Source organism: Ciconia boyciana, chromosome 5 (genome assembly GCF_034638445.1).
Source record: "Ciconia boyciana chromosome 5, ASM3463844v1, whole genome shotgun sequence".
Taxonomy (NCBI): domain Eukaryota; kingdom Metazoa; phylum Chordata; class Aves; order Ciconiiformes; family Ciconiidae; genus Ciconia; species Ciconia boyciana.
In genome coordinates this window covers 407,379-427,662 of record NC_132938.1, presented here as the reverse complement: position 1 = coordinate 427,662, position 20,284 = coordinate 407,379, and the positions used below count along the sequence as shown (strand labels likewise).

General features: G+C 56.8%; 1 protein-coding gene and 1 long non-coding RNA gene across 16 annotated transcripts in view; one reads left to right on the top strand and one right to left on the bottom strand.

Moving 5' to 3' along the window:
* DCTN1 (dynactin subunit 1) overlaps nucleotides 1-20,284 on the bottom strand; it is a 63,215-nt gene that overhangs the window by 28,314 nt on the left and 14,617 nt on the right. For 7 of the 12 annotated variants that reach the window (XR_012042434.1, XR_012042435.1, XM_072861105.1 and 4 more), the window contains exon 4: nucleotides 2,655-2,675. The exons of 2 other annotated variants lie outside the window; for them this stretch is intronic. Coding sequence is in view for 8 of the 10 variants with exons in the window: in XM_072861105.1 (XP_072717206.1) it covers nucleotides 2,655-2,675 (21 nt within the window). In the remaining 2 variants the exon portion in view is untranslated. Of the gene's footprint in view, nucleotides 1-2,654; nucleotides 2,676-7,388; nucleotides 7,934-20,284 lie in introns of those variants that run through there. 3 more of the 12 variants (XM_072861115.1, XM_072861108.1, XM_072861109.1) reach the window with 3 other exon arrangements.
* Nucleotides 16,218-20,284, top strand: part of LOC140651552 (uncharacterized) — a 39,477-nt gene continuing 35,410 nt past the window's right edge. For all 4 annotated transcript variants that reach the window (XR_012042438.1, XR_012042439.1, XR_012042437.1 and 1 more), the window contains exon 1: nucleotides 16,218-18,844. This is a non-coding gene — a long non-coding RNA (uncharacterized lncRNA). The remainder of the gene's footprint in view (nucleotides 18,845-20,284) is intronic.

Genomic DNA, 20,284 nt, shown 5'->3' with positions numbered 1-20,284 from the left:
CCAGCTCCAGAGGATGAGACAGCAAAACCTCAAAGGACGCCGAGACGGGAGCGGGGAAGGTTTCGCCCCTGTCCATCCTCCACATCTGCTGCTAAGCATTTGCAGGAGTCTGACTCAGGCGCTGCGGTGCCCACGCACGCGCGCAGGGCCACCGGCAGCTTTTGGGGACGCCGCGGCAGGCGCCCGAGTCTGCACCCTCTGTCCGCAACTCCACCAGCCGGGGGGACGAAGCCCCGAATTTCAGGGGAACAGAAGGAGAAAATGAAAGACCAGCAAGAGTTCACCAGAGTCCAGGGAAAACCAGTGGAGCTGGGAGGAACCAGAGCAGCAGAGCGCTGCTTCCCCGGTGCTTATGAGGCTGTTAATTGCTGGCTGGGAGCCAGCAGCGGGGCTGGCCATGTAACCCAGGTGAGCGAGGGAAGCCGACGTCTGAAGGAAAGCACCAGGTCCATCAGAAACCTCGGCTGTTCTCCTCACGGACCTGTATGTCTGCAGCACTCACCTCTGTGGCATCTAACGCTGTGTAAATTCATTTCCTGACTTATTTTACTCCTTGAGATGGGCTTTTTGGTGCACTGCAGTTTCGCAAGGCGCGTGGCTCACCCCAGGCTGGCCGGGCCCGTGCACGGGCACAGCCGAGACAGGGCCAGCATCTACGCCTCTGCACCCGCTCGCTAAAGCGGCAGCAGGACGTAGAAACCAGGCGCTCACTTGCCATGCTCTAATCGGATCTTCGGCCGACTCCTAGCTTATTTTAGGCAAATCTGAGCTAACTCGACTGCAATAGCTAAAACGCCCCACGGACGGGCAGGCAGCTCAGCCTTCCCCTCCCGGGTGCGATCCCGGGCTCTCCCAGGGACGGTGCGAGCCCCTGCCTGGAACAATCTCCGTGGCACCAAGCCACGCGCGCTATCTCCAAGAAATACACTACTCAAAACAAGGACGCTGTTCTTGTTCCTGCTGCTTTAGGGATTAAAAACCCTTCACAGAGTGAGCCTTCCGCTTCTGTGGGGACAGAGCAGCATCGCCAGGGACGCACCTGGTACGGCTCCACTGCTTGTGGCACCTGAAGCGCTAGAAACCTTTGGAGATCCACGTCTCGGCCTTGGCAGTCAGGGTCAGGGAAGGTCCAAGGGACACACTTTCTTCCAGAAAGGGCCAAAACGCAGCATGGCATCTCCTAGAGCCCTCCGCACAGCTACTGGGCAACCTTCGCTAATGGTTCCTATTGAAAATCCATTCCCAGGAGCCCAGGAAGGTCCAAGCCAGCAGAGGAAGCAGCCTGCCAGCTGATCCCGTCTGATGCGGACACGTCTGTGAGCCCCCCCAGAATAGGATGCAGCCGCTCGAGAGGGGCCCTCAACGCTGCAGACCAGGGCAGCTCGTCAATGCTGGCAACAGCTCTGATCTCCACACGCGTGCGGGGGTGTCTTCAACCCCATCTGATTCCTGCCCCGCGTAGATGCGAGGCCAAAGGAGTAGGAGGAGGTCGCACAGGACACCCGCTCACCGCTCCTCTCCGGCACAGGTTGCGGAGAACAAGAACATCATGCGAACCGAGGGCAATGGTGCGTGATCCACCGAGGGCTCTCCAGGACTTGCCCTGGTAAAGGGTAAGCTCCCAGCTGGGAGTGGAAACTGGCTTAAAATCCACCCCAGCACAGGAAAGCTGTTTACCTTGAGCTCACTTCTCTGCCTCACTGCAAATGCGTCACATGGACCCACGGCAAAATCCTTGCCGTGTCTCAAGCGTTTGGGGAGGAGACATTTTAGAGGCAATTTTATCCTACAGAAGGAGTTGTGGACTCTCCTCCTCACGCTGCGCTCGTATACTTCTGTCACTGTTTTCTTCTCCATGAGGTCCTACCTCAGCCTGGGCTCTGGCCCTACAGTGCCAAAATGACAGCTAACAAGATATTTTTTGGAGGGGAAAGTCAGATGCCTGGCAGCTGGGATCCCTGAACGAATCCGTCGCTGCCCTGGTTTGAGTTTCTTGTACAAGCCAGTGAAAATAAAGCCCTCCCTGCAGCGTACCCCTGCACAGAAGAGGAAAAAAAAATTGTTCACCATTTACAAACCATAGCGTGGCTATTACAGAGTTCTTTGAGGACTGATCTCCCTTGTTTGCTCTCCTCCAACCACGCTCCCCTTTGCAAGGCAAGTCCTGCTGGCCAGGGCAGACCTCAAGACGCGAGCGATTCTCTGTGCTGGAATCAAGACAGTCCTGGACGACACCTCTTGGCTCTTACCTCTCTCCTCCAACAGGCACCCTCAAGACCCCACTGAAACGTACCCCACGTAAGCTAGGAAACAGCAGTCAGTGAGAAGCAAGTAATGGCATTAACAGGGACAGCCAGCAGCGTGCTCTGCCAGCCAGCCGGACCGGGCATTACCGCGCCGCTTTTATGCTCCGCTCCGTTAGATGAGCTCTGGCTAAGAGCACAAAGCTTTTCTAGGGACGTTTTGCCCAGGTAGGTCATCCCCAGCAATTTAAACACTCTGCAGAGGAGCACATCGCTCCTGCGAGCTCCTCCGCTCCGTCGAGCTCTGCGCGACGAGATGGAAGGACAAGAGAAAGCGCACGCTGGGGTTAGCGCTCGCTGAGCTCGCACTCAGCAGAGGGGATGCTCGGTGCCCCGAGCGCAGCTGCTCACCTTGGGCCGCCGGGCGCTGGTCTGGAGGGCAACGGGAGCGGAAGGCAGAGGAGGAGAGACATTCATACAGGGACAGACAGGAGCAGAGATACAGACCGCAGCAGCACGGCAGCAGATGCAGCAGAGAACAAGGTAAAGGAAACAAAAGACATCACGGCAATTAGTGTGCATGGCATCAGGTGTACGAGCTCATTAACCCACGCTCCCAGGGCAGCTCCAGGTGGAACCCTGCTAGCAGAGCTCCTGCCGAAACAGAGGAACAGAGCCCGGCGGCAGCCCAGCCTCCCGGTCAGGTTCTCGCCTAGACCAGAGATCGCTCATCGTGCTCCGGCCCTGCTTCTCCCCCTTGAGCGAGGTGCAGGACCACTGAGCCGGGGAGAAGGCCGACTGCCTGAACCCCGAACCTGGAGCCAACCCCCGACTCCAGTAGACACTCTGGGGGCAGATGCACCATTTTCTTCTAAGAGATCTTTAGCTTCAAAAGCAAAATGGGGGCTGCCCCGGGTCAGCCTGGAGACATGCAGCCACCTTACTGCAGAGCTGCGCTGGGTTCACCGGGTTCTGCCGACAAGGAGTGGGTTTAACCCAACACACCCTTCTGAGAAGTCACTGGGGTGTGAGATTGGGGGGGGGGGGGGTTTAAAAATGTTTTTCCCCTCCCCTCACCCCTTTGTTTTTTGAAGGGGCTAGAGCATCCCCAAGCCAGCTGCCCACAGAGATGCTGGAGCCCCCGGGCTCTATTTCTCTTTAGTCATAAAACCTGCAGGGACAACATGGAGCTTCTTCTCAAACGCTTCCATACTTCCTTTTCATTTCTGGAAATAAAAGCACCCGTCGACTTCGAGGTAGGACCCTCCGCCCCCCAAGGACACCCACCGTTTGCACATGCAGCACAGCAGTAACAACCATCACCAAGTGGGCGCTCTCACGGCGAAGGGTGGGGAGACCACACCCCGTATCTCAGCAGATCCATGCTGCGCACTTACACATCGGCAGGACAATTTTCCCATTAACAAATGCTCCTCCCGTAACTGATACAACAACAGAGAACAGCGAAGCTGGCAGCACTCTTCTGCCAGCCGGCAGCGGGGGAAGCCGGACGGGCAGCGCGCTGGGCGCAGGCAGGGAGCCCCAGGCGCTGGAAGCCATCGGAGCGGGCAGAGGGAACCGCTGGCAGGGACATCTGCTCTCCGGCTGCAGCTTTAAAACACTGGAGCACGTTTTAAAGCTTTTCACATTCTGCTTCTTTTTTTATTCTGTGACCTAATCCACAGCTTGAAGTAACCAAGAACGGAAAAGATCAATAAAAGCGCTGCCATATGACGCTCCCCGAGGATGCAGTCATGAGCGAGGCATTTGGTCGTACAAAGCCCATCAGCAAACGCTCAGCCCCCGTCGCAGACCAGTGCAGCGTTGCTCCCACCACCACGGCTTCTCTCCGATATCCAGAAGCAATGGTCGTGTTCCCACCCAAGGCCTTGATAAACTAGCTGAGAGATCTTACAGCTACTTTTTTAAAAAAAAAACAACAACATAGATTACAACTGGACAGGTTATCACTTCAAAAGAGCCGATTACCTACGGTATTACTTACACTAAATCCTATTTTGCTCACTTCCAGCCTTTGCTAAAAGGCCACACTCAACAGGAGGCCCATTTCAATACTGAGGGACGATACCCATCTTCCAGAACATCTTCTGCTTGGCAAAATGGGCCAGGAAAATGTAATGACAACAGTAAAAGCTTAAAACCCTCAGATAAATACAGGGCTGATTTAGGAGCAGTAGTAGCAGCTCTTCAGGACTGCTCCAGCATCTTTCAAAAGTCTTCCTAAATAAACATTACCTGGAGCGGCACTAAAAACCTGAAAACGGCTCTGAAACCCCCCTCCCTCGGGGGCTCTGCAGGCCGCGCGCAGGGAGATGCTTCCGCTCCTTGCCAAGCACGCGGGTCCCAGCGCAGCACGTAGCGGGGGAACTCAAGAGAGACCCATCGCCCGGGCACGGAGCTCCTGCCGTCCCGCTGCCTGCTCGGCGCGGGCAGCACCGACAGCACCCCGGTGCGCGGCAGACACAAGCAGCCACGGGCTGGGGTGTTGCACACCGGCAACGAAGTCTCTGCGTTCGAAATACAGCTTAGCGCTGCCCGCCGCAGCAGCCGGACATCGGGGGAAATACTCAACGAGCAACCACGGAGCCCTTCCCTACCGGGCTATGGGGCGGGGGGATGCTGAGCGTCTTCCCCAACTCGAACCACACCAAACCCTTCAAAAAGGGAGAAACCTCTTGGTAACCTTCTCTAAAAGCTAGCCACGCTAAATGCCAGAGATTAATCTTGGTTTCATGCCTCCTCTGGTGTAAGGCCATTTTGGGCCCCTCCACGTAACGCCACGTGAAGACTACAAAAAGCTGCAGCGTCAGCTCCGAGACCCCCGGGTGAGCAGCTCCTTGGCGAGGGGGGCAGAGAAATGCCCTGCTGCTCTCCGGCAGGGGCGGACGGCGAGCGGGCTCTCCGCCACGCCGGCCGTCCTCCTCTCCGTCCGGCCGTCACACAGCACGCCTCACGTCAGCAGTTCACCCGCTGTGCTCCGCAAAGCGCTCGTAAGCGGCTGGCAGGAAGGCGGCTGGGCTGGGACGCCGGCTGCTCCCCTTTCTAGCCGTTAGGGCACGGCGTCCAGCGGGCGAGGAGACGGCGCGCAGGAGGGAGGCAGCGGGGCTCCACCGACAGAGCTCTTCATGGCTGCAGGAGCATCCAGGAGCCCTGCTCGGGAGCTGGGAGCAGACGCTCGAACTTCTGCCAGGCTCCAGACTACGTAGTGGCTTAACACAAAAACTTTGGGCCCTCCTGGATCCCAGGATGCTCTGCACCACCCAGCTGTGGCTATTAATATTTCACTTGGCAGTTCTGAACTCTGCTGCATAATGTTGCTGCATAAATATTTGATGACATTATACAACCTTTGTTCCCTGGGCAGGTCCTGCACTCAGGAGCGAGGAGAGCATCTGGGGCTCAGAACGGATGCACTCAGATACAAACTTTGCTTCTAGAAGCAAGAAATCTGGCAAAACTCCTCCTGGCTACCAACAACTGCTGGCAGCGGAGCCGGCATCGCCTGTCTCGAACGTGGGGCTGCAGATCGCAAGTCCTGCAGGTCCCTCCTAGCTTGGTTCCACTCCGAGCGCAGGAGTCTCCATCCAGACCCAGCCGGGAGCCCCAAACGTTGGCACTGCCGTCCGCACCGAGCAGCACGCTTGTGTTAACGTCACCTTACGCCAGGCAGGACTGGTACCGTATTGCTGAACGCTTCTGCTGGACAAAGTCTGAGGGCTTCTCATGCAGAAAAGCAGAACTTCTCAGACCGCAAGTGGTGCTGCTGCAGAGATTTCCCACGTCGTTTCCACGAGGTTTTCCAGCAGCGGGTGGAGGGGGCCGGCGTGCACCCCCTGCGCGGGGCCGGCAGCTGCGGGTGTTGATGCCCGGGCATTAACCGAGCGAAGGCCCCGGGGCAGCGCTGCCCACCCGAGCGGGCAGGACGCCATCCCGCTCACCCTCAGGGAACCCGGCCTCTCGGAGGAACCGAGCCTTCTCCAGACAGAACCTGTTGGCGTGAAGGCTGTCTCTGCCCCCACGGCACTCCACCAGCAGCAGGACAAGCTCCCTCGGGGTGTCGTTACCTGCGCTATCACTGGGTATACGCTACAAGAAATTCTGCATTTTAAACCACCGGCACCGCCTTGCACACGCACTCTCTCACAGGCGTGATCCCGTACAGAGACAGCGTGTGCAAGGGGAAGTAACAACAGGAAAAGCAGGATTAAATCAAGTGGCTGTCAGATCTGTAAAGCTCCCTGCCAGGCAGGGCGCTGAGCACGGGGCTGGCCCCGCCGCTCCACCCTTTGCTGGAGGCAGAGGAAAATCAGCATTCGTAAAACTTTTCATTTGGAAGTGGATTAAACAGGAGCTCTTGAAGTAGTCACCGCGTAACAAAGTATTTCACTGTATCTGGTGAGCTCAAGGGACCACATACATAAATCAAGAGCATTTACTGTGCGTTCATAAAACGGCAAAGTCCTCTCGCTGACACAGCATGGCCAGTGAAGTTGCACGTTTGTGCCTTTGGTTATTTTTATTTTCACTTCTTCTTTGAGATCGGGCAAAAATTTTCAGGATTTCTCTTTAAGCTGAACAGTGATATCCTGGTTACTCTAAAAATAAACATATAGGACACTACCAGAGCACAAGGCAGAGCCCGTGCTGTAACCTGCAGAAACGTCAGCTTGACAGGGAATCCAGATACGACAAACATTTGGGAATGGTAAAAGCAGGCAGAACCCAACGGCACAGCTTGCATCGCTAAGGCAGGAAAAACGTTAATATTAACATGCAACTTCCACAAGCCAAGCACCGGCACCTCCGGCAGCAGGGAAGCCACCGGAGCCCAGCCGAGCTGCAGAGATGCTGCATGCAACACAGGCACAGACAGGTGAAATGGAGAAACGACTTGAACGGAAACTTGAAAGGAAACGCTAGACATTAAACGATGCTGCTTTCTCATTCAGCAACCTCCCCCCACCCCGTCTGTCCACAGGCACCTGAAACCGAGTCAAACTCACAATTACAGCTCAGCAGCATTAACGTACAAAAAAAGGAGGAAAAAAAAAAAAAAGGAGCAAAACAAGGTACATTCAGAAGCAGCGTTAGCAATGACGGCGTGGATACAGCAGCAGATTGTACCTTCCGTGTCGCTGGGGCCTGCCTCATCATTGCAGAAAAGACAGACGGAGAGAGAGAGAAAGGGAAACGGGGAGGCAGAGAGAGATGTTAGCACACTCGGTCACAACAATGCGGCTCTCGGCGGCTCTGTCTCGGGAGCACGGGCTGCCCGGCAGCGCTTGCAAATGGCTGCAGCCTCCCTCTATCCGCTCGCCGTCCGCCCCGGTAATCCAGCAAATGCCTCTCCCGAAGCGCCGGCTGCTACGGACGCGGCTGCTCAGCGGGGCTGCGGCGCACCGGGGCCGCGGGGGCCCATGCCAGCCGCCGGAGCCGCGGCCGCTCGTCCTCTCCCCGCCGGTGTCTCCAACCACCGCCCCGGCGGCTCATTACATCACCGCCGGTGGGTCTCTCCTCCCCGCGCCGGGGACGCCGCACCGAGCTGGGGCGGCGGGCGATGCTCCTCTCGGGCGAGGGGTCCTCAGTAGCTTAGCAACACCCCGGCACGGCCGCCTCGCCGGCGGGTCCGGCCAGCTGCGGCCCTCCGCTCGGCATCCACGCGCGCACTCGGCGCCGCACAGACCTCTCCTGCCCGCAGCCCAGCCCGCCCCGCGCCTACGCGCCACCACGGCCACGCCGGCCCGAGAGGCGGCCGAGACCTCGCGAGCAAATCCCCTGAGCCCGGACAGATGGAGGGAGCTAAGCCCGGACAGACGGACGGACGTCTGCGCAGAGCCGCTTCCATCTTGCGGCGCTGCCGTTCACCGCCCAACCCGACTCCCACCCTCGCAGCCGCCCAGCTGGGCCCCAGCCACGCGCCTCCCGCCAACGAGGGGATTTATTTTCGAGGAGCTCAATGCACCCCTGCACGGCCAAGGACGCCAGCGAAACCCCCGCAGCAGGACCGGCCGCGGAGAACCCCTGCCCGAAAACAGCCCCCGCCGGCGAGCACTAGCACCCGGCACAGCGCCCGGCACGGCAGCCGGACGGCCATGTCTGAGCCCGACTACGCTGCCAAGCTCAAACCCTGAACTCCTGCTTGGCACCCGTTCCGTCCCCGGCCCAGCGCTCCAGCAGAACTGCAGCCCAGGGGGTTCAATGCCAAAGCAACCGGTCACATTTGGAGCAAGATCTCACCGGAAACGCTTCGTGAATCTCAACGCCCTGACCCCGCCGCACGCTGGAGATCCCGGCCCTTCGGCTACCCTTTCCTTTTACATACACACACATCTGTAATTCTGTATAGTACACCATGTGTGCGTGAACAGGGACCTCCTTTTCCACTATTGACAACTCCCATTTCAATTCCATTCGTTTCCGATACCTCCACACCAAGGCACCAGGAGGGAGAGGAGCTCGGGCTGGCCCGGGCTGGCCCACAGCGGCAACTGTCCTTCTTAACTAGTCCGTGCGTATACAAGCATCTACACACAAAGCGTATTTTTAGCACCGCTAGTTACGGACGCTCACTGCAATACCTGCAATCTCTTGGAAAAAGTCTTTAAAGGCGACTTTGACCAGCAGGTTAAATTTCCTGGAGACTCGAGGCAGGGCCGCGGGCAGTCGCGCCCAACCGCAAGAGCCATTATCTGCAGCGGGTTTTGATTCCTGAATCACTTCCGAATTAGGGAGATGAACATCTGTGGTGCCTTGCACAGATGTTCTCCCTGGACTGGGGTTTTGAAAGTTGAGAGCATTAAAATACGTATAGATATATGTGTATATGTGTGCGTAAACATATATTCTAAAAATCAAAGTCTGTGTTTTTATGAGACTATTAAAAGTCTTCTAACACAACAAAAGCCACCCCTCCCAGGGCCCATTAACTTAATTTTCTCCAGAGGATGGGAAGTTTCAGAGCAAAAAGTAGCATTTGGGACAGAGAAGCTGGAGTCCATCGGAAAGAGCCAAGAAAGAAAACCGCCACCCCTAAGACGTCGGAGCGTGCTCCAGGCGCCCGACTGCTCCCGTGGGAGGGGGCACCGGTGCTGAGCAGACAGGAACGGACCCGCGCTGCTCCGGGGGGGTACGGCAGCTGCCCCTTCTCCTTGGCCTCACCGCTGTGCCCATCCACGGGGCGCAGCCGGCCACGCATCCTCCCCCCCGGCACAGCGGCGTCCCCCGCTGCCGCAGGAACCCCCGGGGGCCGCAGCTCCCGCCGGCGCCAGCCACGGCACCAAAGCCACCTCCTGCACGAGGCGTCCCCGGGCACAGGGACCCGCTGCGCCTCCGACCCCAGCAGCACCCGGGGGAGGGAGGGAAGGCGGCAGCCGCCGCAGCCAGCGCCTGGAGGAAGAGCGTCCCTCGGCTCAGCCCATCGCGGCAGCAGAGCCGCGCTGGCGGGTCCCCTCAGCCTCCAGGATGACTCTGCAAGAGATTAAAAACACCCACCCTGCCCAAGGTAGCAAAACCACGGCTAAGCGAAGGTTCAGCCGCGTTGTAATTACATCCGAGGGGCGGACACGAGCAAAGGGGAAAGCTCTTAAATAAGCTAACGAGCAACTTGGCATATGAACCACAGGTAATAACTGACCAGGAGTAATTAGGGTGAGAATGAGGAGATTTCTTAGCGGCAAGGCGCGGCAGTTTGGAGACAGCCTGCCAAGAGCAGCCGCGGGGACGGGACGTCCCGGGCTCCGGCACGCGCTGACAGGAGGGGCTGCAGCACCGGGCTCCGGGCACCGCAGCCGCATCCCAAGCGGACAAGGTTCGGGAGTGGGGAGAGGGGCCAAGCAGACCACGGCTCCCCTCCGATTTTTCTGCACTTTCCCTCCAGTCAACGTTCACAAATCAGGAACACTTCATAAAAGACTCAAGGGACACTTCAGATAGCCCAAAATTCAGTAGTTAATTATACATGTGGAATTTCCTACCCGGTAAGGCTCATACCCGAAACATGCAGATCGGGGTTCTATTCCGTTCGATACACTAAAAACTCTCACAGTATTTTTGCTCAGAAAGCAATTTCAATACTTGTCAGCAAAAACAGCACATCCAAACTCCACGGCACTGCTTTCCAAAATCCACCCTCCCCGGTCCTCCAGCATCACAGCAAGTGAGCTGCAATGGTGCTACGGAAATAGAGACTGTGGCTGAAAGTCTGCACAAATCTCACACCAGTTCACAAAAAACCCACCCTGGGAGCTGGGCATCATCTGTTTGCCCGAAACAGCACCAGCCCTGCTGCTCCGAACCGCCGTGAAGACCGACCACGGCGACCGTCTGCAGCGGCACCGCATGCGCTGCACGGCCAGGAGCCGAATCACGCACGCCCCAGCCCACCTCCTCATTTTATTATCGGGCTCGACCCAAAGTCCTTGGGGTAACTGAAAAGCACTTAGCGCGTCGAGTTCAGGTTACACACTCCAATCAATCGACCAAAAAGGACGGCAGAGTCTGGATTTCATTACACGTTAAAACTGGCTAGTGCTGGCTGGAGGCGGGCTGCACACCGACCCCCCAGGCCCCCAGCACAGCCCGAAAGCCTTTGGGCCTCATGGGACAGACCTTCAGGGGGGAAAGCCACCTTCTTGCTGGATTTTAGCTGCTGAAAGAAAGGGTGAGAATTCCCTGCGTTGAAATGCCGTCCGACCTGGACAGCATCTTTACCCTGAGGCCAGACGCACGCTCGTTCTGTTCATCTCCATCACGGGGAAACGCTATCCGAGGCCCAAAAGGAAAATAAATGGTGCAGAAACACTGGTCGTGGTGGGGGCCCGCTCCAGCTCCACGCTAGTTACGACCAGCAGCTCCCGCGGTGTGGGGGGTCCGTCTGGGTCTGGAGTTCCTCTAAGACTCTCCAAGTCCTGGTTTTTGGTTTGGTTTGGCTGTAACCAGTGAAGTCCTTCCAGAGCCTTAAGTTATCACTTAACTGGCAGCTCAAACAGCACGTGCTTGGGTGCCGAACACAGCTTGTGAGATTTTCCCACAGGATAAAAGATTATGCCACTGGATTAAGTTACAGAGCAAATGTGGATTTCCCACAAAAAGAGTGAGGAAGATAATCAATGTAGGAAGCAAGGTATGTCATTTTATTCTAATATCTCCAACATTTTCTCTACCAGCAGCTGATATCGCTCACCGGTATCTTCAATCACGCATCCACTCTTGATCTACGACCCGACGTCAGACCCTCTACAACTACGGGCCCTGGGACCCGAGCTGCCCACGTGTTAGAGTCAAGATCTTCTCCACCACACACGGTCTGCCGTACCCGCGGGTGACTCCTCTGTTCAGGACGAAGGCCGCTGTCCCCTCTCTCGTGCAGTTTAGATGTGGCCGCCCGGCTCCTGGAAGGCTGCGAGAGCATCCGCCACCCTCCTCGCCTGAACGCGCCAGCGAAGGAGGCAGAACTTCATCAGGGGACAGGGGACGACCCCAGCAGACCCCCGCAGATGACGCAGCTGGGCAGGGGGTGAGGGTCCCTCCGTCTCGCTTGCTGCTGCAGAGCACCCTGAGCGAGGGTGGACGGCTGCGCTGGCTGTTCAGAAGCGAGCACACGCAACCTTTGGTTCACGTGCGAGTTACTTCTACTTCCCCACCAATTTATCTCCCCAAAGCATAGGCGGGCTTTCACCAGCCTCCGAGCAGTTACGACTGTCTCTCTTCAATCAGCGCCAAGAATTTTCGGGTATCTGGCAAGCCTGGAGGCATCCTTCTTGGCACTGCCCCTCGAGGCAGCACCTCTCGTACCGCAGAGAGGATCACAGATGTAAGGGGACCGCAGGTTAAAGGCGGGCTGTGCCGTTGGTACGTAGGATCTCCCGGCCGTGCTGAAGAACCGGAGTCGGGTCAGCAGCCTCCAACCCCTTCTGCTGCAGAAGACGGTTGTCAAAAATCCTGCCTGACGCTCACCCCAGGCCCTGCTAACGGCAAACCCCTGCATGCTGAGGCCTCTTCCCAACCACCGCTGTGCCAGACATGAGGCTCTCCCGGGGAACCAGGCGAGCACCCACGGTAACCCCGTGTAGAGATGTGCCTTCTCTCTGCCGGGAGCAGGGACAAAATTCTACTGTTTTAACTGCACGGCAAAAACGTGCAAACTTTGCAAAATACCTTGGGTGCAAAAAGTACGTGACATCTGTATTGTAGATGTATTGTAGATGTAAGTTTATATAAAGGCGCTCCTGGCCAACACGCGGGGCTGCCTCAACCTTTGAGAGTTCCTGAAGTAAAAGAAAAAAAAAAATTAAAAAATTTTAAACAGCTACAGAAGATAAACACTGAGGAAAGACTGGCCCCTCCAGCATGGAGTCGCTTCCAGCTGCGGTAACACTGACCTCTAGTACTTTCTGTGCATGACAGGCTAAAAAAAATGATCCTCCTCAAGCAAATGCCTCTGATCCCACAGCCATTTATTAAAACAAGCCAGATAATGTTCTAGTGAGCTGAGAGATGGGAAAATATTCAGATCAAGAGCTAACCGGAAGTCCTTAGGCAAGCTCTCGAGCTGAAGCGCTGCGACAAACCAGCAGATTCCAGGAGCTAACCCAGAGAAGCGGTTTCAGGAGCCCAGACACGGCAGCACTCCTCGCCGTCGCTGCAGGTACAGCTCCGGGCAGCTCAGACCTGCACCGTGCCCCGCGCCGGGACGGGAGCCAAGACGTTTCTGCCTGTGTCAAACAAGAGGTAACCAAAAGCCAGGAAGAAAGAGGTGCGGGCTGCGGCAAAGGCAGTGCTGAGCCCCAGAGCCAGCGGGGAACCCCCGGCCCAGGAGCTTGCCAGCCATGTCTGAGGGGGGGGAACCCTCCGGCAGCGAGGAACCCCCCATCTCCACGGGGTGACCGGTGCGAACGTCCAGAGGAGAGGAGCTACGAGTGCTGCCTCTCAAGTAACGGGGTGGGATATTATGCCTCCTCATAGGCAAACAATGGGACACTGCTCCCATTTGCAAAGTTAATTAAGAACCGAATTTATCCGGATAGCTATATGCACCAAGTTAACCTAGTTTTTACGGTACTTTCACATCAGCCTAGATTCAAATCACTCCTTTTCAAGCAATTAACAATTTTCTGTTGTTCAAAGGAGAATGGCACTGGGTGACCCCAAAGGAAACTGCTGCTGCAGGCTTGCCGAGGCTTCCCCGGGGGGATTTAAAGACGTGTTATGCTTTCTGCACACCCGCAGCACAGCCCTGCTCCCCAAGGGCAACGTGGGCTCTGCCATTTACCATCTGACTCCAGGCAGAGCGACTCCGCGCAGACACACACCGCCTCGACTTCCACGTCGGCAAATACAAACTGAGCCCGGAGCCCAACTGGATTTGTCCTCAGAAAATGAGAGCTCAACATTACAAGGCTTTGACCACAGCCCACGTTAGAAAAATCAACGAATAGGCCACGAAGCACTGAGCTGGCAGAAGCCGTCAGCTGTGTACGGGCAGAGCTCTTACTCGGGACAGTCACCCACTCACGCCGTACCTGAGCACTCACTTTACCACCAGACCAAGCACAGACTGTTCTCGGTCCCAGCGGTGCTTCCCACCTCCCTGTGCCACGCAGTTCTTCCTGTAATGAATCCTTGAGTGTCCAGGGAAGTTGCGGGCACTCACCAATTCGGGGCACTGAGGCAGAGAGCATCCGTCTCAACTCCCCGCTCTCAATCTGGCTGCCGTCTCCCCTCTCTTGCCTTGCACTTGGGTTTTCGCTCTCAGCTCCGTTCCCAGCTTGCAGTTGCCAAACCTGTTGCTGGTGAGTACGCCCGAGCCTGGCAAACCGTCCTGCGAGACTCTTGCCGCCATGACAGTCTTGTGCAAGGATCTGCTCGCCACGGGTTTCATTCTGTTCCTCAGGGATGTTCAGAGCTCTGTTTTGGGGATCTGCGATGGCTTTCCGACCACTTCCACGCTTGGGCTGGCTGCTCTGCTGAGTTGGGTCACACCTTCCTGGTAACAACCAGCCTGGAGGCCAAATTAGACGCCCAGCCCGTCAGTACCAGGGCGGCTCACCGGCCCCATTGCCAGCCAGCTCCCTCCTCCTCAGCTTTGACGATGATTCTTCAGGGCTAGCAGAGAAAGAGCTTATTCGAGGTCCGCAGAGCCAGCCCATCGGTCCACAAAGGACTGAATTGTCAGACAGGATGGTACTGCATCCGCAGAAACAATTCTGGGGAGAAGACAAACACACCAGTATCCAAACCCAACTGCTTTTTGTTTCCTTGTACCTGGCTACAACTCTTAGGCAGAGCCCCTGCGGACAGTAAAAGGCAGCAAACAAATCTGGACTCCTTCAAGAGCTGAGCTCGGGACCCCACCAGCATCCCCTCTGCCCCCGCAGCTCTTCGCTGGCTGCAGACAGGCTGGCGCTGCTAGCAGGGGAAGGGTTTCCCAGTGGCATTTTTAAAAGCACTAACAGCATATGTTAACGAAGAACCACCGAGTTTCATTAGTTTGAGCATGTCACAGTGAAGTCTGTTTCGCATCAAGAGCTGATTTGATAACGGTGGCGGCTTTTAAGTCACCTGCAGGCATTCCGAAGCTCCAGCAGAGCTCTCTCCAGCCCCGGCTCGGCCCGGAGGACCGAGGCTTTCCTCCACTGCGCAACTTCAGCCAGCCACTACCCAAACTCAGCAGGCAAAAGGCCCACATTCGTATTAAGTATTCTCAGACAAAAGCAACCTTGATCCGTGGCTGTAAGCCCCTTAGCGAACAAAGTGCCATATATATTGCTGAAGGAGTCACATGAAAGCTTACACAGATTTAACATTCAGTTAAGAGAATTAAGGATGTCGCAGCGAGGGGGGCAGGGCAGTAGCTGCTCTTATGAACCAACTCCTCTCCTAATGCACAGCTCGGTTTTCTAAATCTAGAATATATAAATTCTTTCCGCATCCAGGATTCGATAAACACCAACATGGGGCTGGCCACACACCTTCCGGAGCTGCCCTCTTAAGCAGAAGCAGCAGATGAGAAAATGCCGTTTCACGAGGGAAAAAACAGGTTTCGGATGCGTTAGAGCTGTCCTTTAAACTCGTTCAGCGATATGTAAGAGAGGTTATTTATCTTAAAGCCACGCGAAGTAACGAGGAGCTTTTAGCACCAACACAGGTAAGAAGATTGCCACATCTTGTCTCGGTTCGCGGCAGGAGCAGCCCGTGATGCTGCCAGGGTTAACTCCGGCTCATTTGCGTGGCACCGCCAGCTTGCGGCGCCAGATGCTGCTCAGCGCGGCGCTCACAGCTCGGAGGCTGCCGGCCCTTCCTCGACTAACAGCAGCGTAGCCGCCACTCTGCCGCACGGACCTTGCCGCAAGTTCCCGTGAACGTCCCTCAGAGGCACGAAGACCTGCCACGACAGTTTGTCAGCCGGCCAAGAGGAATACCAGCCCTGTAAAAATCCATGCACGGGTTCATTCAGACCCTTTTGTAGGATGTGCTGTCGGCAGTTCAGAGGTGAGGCACGTTCTATGAGATAATCAGATTACTCTTTCCTTTAAAGGATTAGTAGGGCTTGGGTTGGCCCCTCTTCTTTAAAAAGAAACCATCTGGAACCAGATCGCTCCGTGCCCTCATCAGGCTGAAAGAGGCCATCTGCTCCCCGCACGGAGACAGGCTAACGACGGGCACGACGACAAACGGGAGGACACGAGAGGATCAGAGCCAGATCAAGTGCTCGACAGAGAGGGAGATGAAGCCGTGCTCCTTACAGAGCTCAAAACAAAACACTGGAGATCCAGCTCCGGCACACGCAATGCCAGCTGGGATGATGCAAGGAACGGGAATGTTACTGGAGCTGGGAAAAAGCCAAGCCGTTGGGGGGGGGAACCACCAGGCACCAAACTGGCTTTAGCTCGTGCTGTCACAGGGTAGGTGAGCTGTGGTGAGAGACAGCACCCTTGGAAAAGAGAGTTATCATCAAGGTCACGCAGCTCAGGCGTAGGGGGACGGTGGTGGACACGCATTCCCACTCTGGAGAAGGGCTCACTGTCACTCACGCTTGCAGCTCGCTGCAAACGCAGCCAGCAAACCGTCTGCGGGACCAGCCTCCCACCAGCCACCAGTTAAGAGCTCGCTCCCTGCTTCGGCTGACCTGGGACTCTCCGTGCGCGGAGTCTCTGAGGGTCTCCGGATACAGCCGGGCACCGCAGAGGAGCCCGTTTCACCTGCGAGCTGCAGCCACGTCTGCGGGGCCCGTCCCCTTCCAGCCGGAGCTCTGCACAACTCAACCACCACCGCACCATCGGGGCAGGACGATGCTGCCCACCGGGACCAGGACCTGGGGAGCAACCGCCCGAACTGTGCCGGTGCCGAGCCAGGCAGCTGGCACAGCTACATCAGACAGACAAGGTGGGACTAGGCCAGGTAAAGCAGACGGACCAGACGCGACCCGCCGATAAGGCAGAGCGTGTTCAGACACTGGCATCCTACCCGCCACGTCCCCACCAGCGAGGCAGAGCCCACAGCCACGAAACAGGGAATCCAGCGGCGTGTTTCAGGTAGAAGGAAGCCGGCTCTCCACCGTCGTCCCACCAGCCGTGCATTAACACGGACCAGCTGAAGGGGCCTCCGGACCCCCGCTCCCACCCCACAGCCGCAGGACCCCGGTGCTGAGCTGGCAGCCCCGGCACAAACAAGCAGCCAGCCGGAGCCGCCGCACGTGGGCCGAGGCTGCAGCCTGCACCGGGACCGCGGGCGTGCAGGTACGGCTGCAGGGCAGAGCGGGATGCCCGGGAAGGAGACCCGAGGAACACTCTGCTCCGGCCGCTCTCCCAGGCTCCAAACACCCGCAGCTCAGGGACTGCTCAAGCCAAATATAACTCGTGTGCGCTTTGTATTTCTCAAGGTTGAACTCTGGAGAACCCGTCCAGCCTTTCTCTGCATCCCTGAAAGGCCTTACCAGCCCCAGCATCCTGGGGCGCGAGCAACACAGCTTCGTCACTCACGGGGTGACAAAGTCCCCTCTCCGCCCGTGCGCAGCCCGGGGAGGCAGCTCCCACCGCAGCCCTGGGCAGCGGACCCGGCCCCTCTGTCTCGCTGGAAGGTGACGCTGTGTGACCCAGTGTAATCCCGGGCACTTCAAGAGAGGAGACGGGTTTGCTGACCACGGGGTCGGAGAAACGACGACCCAGGTAGCACAGAGGAGTTAAAGGAGCACAGAACCCATTTCACTCCAAACGTTAGGAGAGAAACACCCCCTTACTGCTTTTTAAACAGACCTCTGGTGTTCTTCCCACCCCACCCAGTGTACCGGCAGCCTGGCCCAGGCAGGGGCCGGCAACCCCTCCCGAGACCGGCCAGCAGCTCCCTGCGTGCCAGGGGACAGCCCGGACCACCAGCTCCCGAGCAGCCCCCGGCACCCCGCAGAGAGCCCGAGCAAGGCACGCGTGGCGGATGCCCGCGCGAGGAACGAGGACGCCCCGACACCCCACGCCGCTGCTGACGGGAAGGACCTCCCGGCTTCGTGCAGCCCCAGAGACGGCACGGCCGGGGTCCCTCCAGCGCGGCTGCCGCCCCTGCCAACAGCACGCTCCCTGCGACCAACGGCAAAGGCCAGAGCAGCCACGACCTCAACGGCAAGAGGCCCCACTCCCCTGCTCCCGACCAGCTCCAGGAGAGTAGCAAACCCAAGGCAAAGGGAGGGGGACAATAGCTGGGAGGATAAGGACCACCTGGCACAAAAAAGCAGCAAGCAGCAGCTTTTAATACGCTTAAAGTCTATATTTAACATGCAAAGAGCCACCTTAATCTCATGAATAAGGATTTATCTGCTAATCATGTTAGTTATTTTGTGATCATACCAACCGGACTGCAATTTTCACACGTTTGTGCAAGGTCAAGAGCTGTAAAGGAGGAGGAGGAGAGTTTATTAAAGGCCAAAAAAGTTAAATTCTGAGGTGACATCACCGAAAACGTGGCACCGGCTTGTCCCTCCGAGAAGAGTTGTGACACACTTGTCTGAGCCCGTCTCCACCCCCCACCAGTCAGGAAGGGTTCTCTGGACAGCTATCATCAGACAACCGCTGCCCTTAAAAGCGACGCACAGCTAAAGCTCTGAGCAGACGGCAGCGTACGTACGGCAACCTGCAACCAACCTGACCGCCTGGAAACCACGGGGAACGGGGCCGGGAGAGCAAAGAAACGCCACGTTCAAAACTAGAAGTTCTTCCCATCAACGTAACAGAGCCAGAACAAACAGCTGGGTGCAAGTCAGAGCTGCACGCAGAACAGCAGCCGTGAGAGCTCGCAGGACCCAGACGCGGGGCAGATGCATGCATGCACGCCCGTACAGAGACCTCGGACGAGGGGGGCATGGAGGGGGTGAGGAGAGAGGGGCACCCGGTGATACTGTTCCCCGCCATCCCTCTACAGCGGCTCGGCAGCTTCTCCTTATGCTTCTGCCCTGCTCCTCGCCTGTGGACCTTCCGTGGACAAATGCTGCTGTTTGGATCATCTCTCCACCCAAAAATGGCAAAGAAAGTGGCTGGAAACAAAAGATGCATCGAAGATACCCCCGACCGGCATCGCGTACGCCAGGGACTCAGCAGGTACCACATCACTTTCTCTCTAGTGCTCGTGCTGTGCCTGTTCCGAGTCTCGAGTGGCCGGATTTGCTTTTCTCTTGGCAAGATTTCCATGGCAAAAAAACATTCCCCAAACAGCCTCCAGGAAATCCTGATTCCTTGCCAAGACCTTTGTAGTTTTAGTTCATTTTGGTGATAAGCGATATAACAGATTTGTGGCTTTGATAAGTGCAATGAACGAGGCGGTTGTGGGGTGTTCTCACCTTGGGAGAAGCATGGGAAGCTGTAGCCCAAGGAGAGGACAAGTACCTCATGTAAGCAAAACAGCGACTTGCCTCCAAGTCACCAAAGCGTGTTTCTCTTTTTCAAACTCTTGGGGTTTGTTCTTTTGCTGCAGCGGCTCCTTGTTTTACCACTGCTCAGCTACAGATTAAAACCGCTCACGAGAAATCCTTTCTGTAGCATTACCTTGTATTGATAGAGAACTGCTCTATATGGGTCAATAACGGGCCGCGGAACGGCCCCGTGATAACACACCGGGTTACCGAAACACAGAGAGAGTTTTAAATGTTTGCGCATCAGACAGTAAGCGCGAGAGAGCACAGCTTACGCTTCCCACAGCACATAAAGCACTTGGCATGTAGCTGGTACTTCCAACACCCACAGGTCGGGGAACGTACACTATATTAACACGTTAGTTAAGGGGAAGAGAAGGCAGAAGGCGGCGAAAGCCAGGCTGAGGTGTGCCAGTCCGTCCTTCAGGTGGAAGCAGCAATATGTCTGCTGGCTCTCTGGTGTCCAAGACTTACAGTCAGTTGATGTAAAAACCCTGCGCAGGCGTGCCGGGAGCGACGCTGGGCACAGCCCGCGGGTAACACAGTAACCGGCACCCGGCGCTGACTTGAAAACCCGACTGTGGTTAACTGGAAGAGCAGAAAATCTCCCGACTGAGCACAAAGCAAAAAGCCGGGCTGCCAGCCTCCGTGCCTCCCTCGAGCAGCGGCAGGGCAGCGGTACCACAAGGCAAACTCGCTCCACCACGCTGTGGTCTGGCTCGGAAGCATTCGCTTTTGCGGCATTTACCTCCCGTCCTCTGAGCAAGCCGGGGGCTGGCGAAGGGGAGCACATGCAATGAGCAAACATGCAACGGTACGATGGAGGCACAGCAGCAATGAGTGACAATGAACTGGGATGCACTGGAGGGCCTTTCATGCGGCCAGCAGACTCGGCAAGACACAGATTAATTGTCAAAAAAGCACCACCTTTTTAGGTTTCACTCCACGCTGCATGAAGAGGGAATAAAAAGGTACAAAGTTAGAGCTCACATCACATCGACAGTGGTGATAAGAAGCGACCTCCTTTCTGTTCAACCGCGGCAAGTTTCAGAGCTAGCTACTCATGGAAGAGAACATGTCCCAGTGAAGTCACTGGGCTGCAAAAATACCTACAGTCAGAAAGGAAAAT